This window comes from Microtus ochrogaster, chromosome 10 (assembly GCF_000317375.1).
Source record: "Microtus ochrogaster isolate Prairie Vole_2 chromosome 10, MicOch1.0, whole genome shotgun sequence".
NCBI lineage: Eukaryota > Metazoa > Chordata > Mammalia > Rodentia > Cricetidae > Microtus > Microtus ochrogaster.
The window spans coordinates 84,389,783-84,393,926 of record NC_022016.1 but is presented as its reverse complement, the minus strand read 5'-3'; the positions used below and the strand labels follow the sequence as shown (position 1 = coordinate 84,393,926).

General features: G+C 46.3%; 1 protein-coding gene across 1 annotated transcript in view; it reads left to right on the top strand.

The window, feature by feature from the left end:
• Mtor (mechanistic target of rapamycin kinase) overlaps positions 1 to 2,950 on the top strand; it is a 104,139-nt gene extending 101,189 nt beyond the window's left edge. Inside the window, 2 exon segments of the mRNA XM_013348604.1 lie at positions 1,405 to 1,510; positions 2,034 to 2,950. Of these exon segments, the coding sequence (XP_013204058.1) occupies positions 1,405 to 1,510; positions 2,034 to 2,049 (122 nt within the window). The 3' untranslated portion in view covers positions 2,050 to 2,950.
• The last annotated feature ends 1,194 nt before the right edge of the window (positions 2,951 to 4,144 follow it).

Genomic DNA, 4,144 nt, shown 5'->3' with positions numbered 1-4,144 from the left:
TGTCTCATTGTACAAAGGACTCTCTTGACTGAGCTACACCCCGTGTCTCATTGTACAAAGGACTCTCTTGACTGAGCTACACTCCTATGTCTCAATTTTTTTTCTCTACAAGGAAATAGAGGGATGTGTTTACAAAATTGAAAAGGCCATTGTGATGGCACGCATCTTTAATACCAACAATCAGAAGGCAGAGGCAGATAGATCTCAGTGAGTTCCAGGCCAGCCAGAGCTACATATAGAAAGACCCTGTCTCAAAAATAAAAACAATTAAAAGCCGTGAAAAGGACATAGTCAAGGAAAGTTTGAACGAACTCCAGACTTGAAGGAGAGCAGGAGGACTGGACCCTGAGCACAGGGCAGGGTGGTCGGAGGAGAGGAAGGAACTCCTGAGATGGGGAGAAGAGGGAATTGATGCAAACTGCCCAAAACTAAAACATCGGAAGGAGGGCATCTGGCCAGGGTGAGAAGTAGAGGAGACTGGGGAAACTAACAGACCTGGCAGTACTAGAGAGGCGCTTTGCCAGCTAGGTGTGGTGGCTCACACCTGCATTCCAGAAGGGGAGCAAGGCAGGAGGGTTACTGGGAATTTGAAGCTAGGCTGGGCTATACAATGAGTTCCAAGAGAACAAGGAACGGAATGGAGGGGAGGGGAGAGAAGGGAAAGGAAGGGAAGGGAAGAAACTGGTTAAAGTGGTAGACAACTTGGGAAATCAGGAGAATCGGACATTCAAGACCAGCCTCAGCTACATAATTCAGGCCATCTCTGACTGCCTAAGATCTCTCTCAAAAAACTGTAACAACAAAATACTTCTGTGTTAAAGAAAAGAAAAGAGGCAGGTTAGGCCTGGAGAGATGACTCTGATTAAGAGCATGTGTTAGCCGATGATTCCCAGCCCCCATATGGTCGATCATGACCATCAGTGACTGCAGTTCCAGACCTCCGAGGGCACACATGGCATATGTGCAGACATACCGGCAAAGCATTCATACACGTAAAATTTAAAATTCTTTAAAAGCAAACAAAAAATCAGGCAGGTTTTCAAAGAAGCTGTGTTGGCTGGCCAGGCTGCAGAGTCTGTGTGAGGCCAGTGTCCTCACTGTCCAGTAGGAACACGGATGGCAGCCTGTGGGGCTCAAACTGGACGGCCTTGTTCACTCTTCAGATCAGATCTTGGAACAGCTCCATTAGCCATATCTCTGATGTCTTCACCGTCTTTGAACGGGTTCTGTTATAAGAGACCCCTGTGCGTGCAGATGACACTGAAGTCAATGCAGGAGTGGTCTGTCCTTCCCGCTCCAGCAAGAGTTGACTTCCTGTGGCTGCATAGACAGTGGGGCCACACAGGAACATGGCAGTTGTTGATAGCAGGTTCAGATGACAGTGTTTCTCCTTCCGCTTCCTAGGTCGGGATTTCTCTCATGACGACACCTTGGATGTTCCAACCCAAGTGGAGCTGCTCATCAAGCAGGCGACATCCCATGAAAACCTCTGCCAGTGCTACATTGGCTGGTAAGCTTCAGTGGCCGAGTGTGGCAGCTCATACCTCTAATCCCAGCACTGGGGATGCAGGGGAGGCAGATGTCTTCAGGGCCAGGGCAGCCAGAGCTACAGTGGTGAAACACTGTCTTAAAAATAAACAAGTAGTCAGGACCAAAGACAGTGTGGTGGAGTGGCCATACAGGGCGGTCAGACATGGCTAATGTCTCTAGTTTACAAGTTTGTAGCTCTCAGAATGCTCCTTCTCTAACAGGAGAAACCTGAGAAATGCACATCTGCATTTGGAGTTAAAATGGCTTTGAGAGCCATGGTTCAGAGTGGGAAGGGCGCCTGATTGGGCTGTACGTCTTTTGGAATTTTGTTGTCGCTCCAGAGGTGCAGAAGGGCACAGGAGCCAGGGAGTGACGAGAGAGAATGGCAAGAGGAAAGGTTGAGAATCCTGGAGTGTCTGGGCAGAAATCAGACCTGCTCCCTGCAGGAGGCTAAAGCTTGGAAGACCTCTGATGACGACTGCCTTTGTTGTCCCCCTTCCTAGGTGTCCCTTCTGGTAACCAGAGCCTGGCAAACCACACCATTTCCTCAGACGCTTTTGTACCTTGGTCTGTGCTTCCAGTGGACTGAATCCAAGGGCATAAAGTTGGACTTTGCTAAATATTTTGAACTGTATATGAAAAAAACTACTGTATATTCAAAGTTGGTCTGAACCAACCTCCTTGCTGCTGTTGAAAAGACTGTCAGAAACACAAGGCTTGATTCAGTTCCCGGACAGTGAAACACAGAAATCCTACAGAAAGCAAGCCTTCAATTTTGGGGGGAAAGATGATGGGTAACTAAAAAATACGGGTTTTGACTTGACTTACAAGAGAACTCATCACAAGCATTTCCTGCAGAAAAATATAGTCCATTCTCTCAACCCAGGGACAGTGGACTCAGCACAGTCAAGTATGCCCGCGGCCTGGAGAACACGGACCAGGGGCTCCAACACAGTGATGCAGACTTCAGTACTCCACCCATCCTGTTACCTCACCGGTCCCTGGGCAGCAGTGGCAACATTTGCAGGATGGGCCAAAGTGGGTGAGAAGATCTGTCTTCTGCTTGACCCCATGATGCTGAAGTCACAAGACCTGACCTTCCAGGAGGACAGTTTGCTCAGACACCAGGCCACCACGTGTGAGCAGGTGTGCCACGGATCCCAGTGCAAAGGGGGTGCATCGTCCCTGCTGTGTTGGAAGAGGGATGAGTACACTGTGTTTGGAACAGGGGCTCACAACACAAGTGCTGTCGTGGAGGTGCTGATCACAGAGGGATAGACATACTAGAACAGGTCGGGAACTCTGAGCAAAGCAAATATCCAACTAAATACACAAAAGTATAAAGTGAAGCCACATCTAGACACCATGTTGTATCTGAGTAATTTTTGTGCCAATAAATGACATTAGAATTTTAAAAACATGGATGTGTGTATATGTATGTATGTATGTATATATATATATATATATATATATATATATATGACTGGCTCTTATTAGTAATTACTTTATAAATTCTGTCACTGGGGATACAACTCAGTGGTAGGCCACTAGCTAATAGGCAGTGGCCCAAGGTTTGTTTCCCAGCCTCGCACAAAAGAAAAAGGGATCCAGGCAAGGGAGTCTATATATCATTACCTTCCAGCCAGGGCTAGAGAGAAACCTGTCTTGAAAAAACAATTTTTATGGGGCTGGAAAGATGGCTCAGAGGTTAAGAGCACTGGCTGCTCTTCCAGAGGTCCTGAGTTCAATTCCAGCAACCACATGGCGGCTCACAACCATCTATAATGAGATCTGGCGCCCTACTCTGGCGTGCGGGCATACATGGAGGCAGAATGTTGTATACATAATAAATAAATAAATCTTTAAAAAAAAGAAAAAACAATTATATGTGTATATATGACACATGTCATTTTAGTTATATATGTATATATGTGTATGTCATTTTTACTTACATATTTATGTATATATATGGCACATGATCAGATGCCCATGTCGACCAGAAGAAGTCATCTGCCCCTGCCAGCTTGAGTTGCAGGTAGTTATAAACCTCAGGACTAGGTGCTGTGGTCCTCTAGAAAAAAAGGAGTGCTCTTAACTACTGAGACCTCTCTTTTCCTCCCCACCCAGGTTTTTGTTTTTGGGGTGTGTGTGTTTGAGATAGGGTTTCTTTGTAGCTTTAGGGTGTGTGTGTGTGTGTGTGTGTGTGTGCATGTGTGTGGTTTTTTGAGATAGGGTTTCTTTGTAGCTTTGGAGTCTGTCCTGGAACTAGCTTTTTTAGACCAGGATGGCTTCGAATTCATAGAGATCTGCCTGCGCCTGCCTCCCAACTGCTGGGATTAAAGGCATGCACCACCACCGCCAGGCCCCACTCAGGTTTTTGTTGTTGTTTGTTTTTTGTTTTTAATTTTAAGTTGGAAAAATCCAGTCCAAGTGTGGTATGCACACCTTTAGTTTCAGGACTTGGGAGGCTGAGGCAGGCCGATCTCTGAGTATCCAGTCCTGGGATTAGTGGCCTGGACCACCATGCCAGCAGAGAAAAACTATCTTTTTTCTTTTTTTTTTTTTTTTTTTTTTTTTCAGGCGGTGGTGGTGCACGCCTCTAATCCCAGCATTT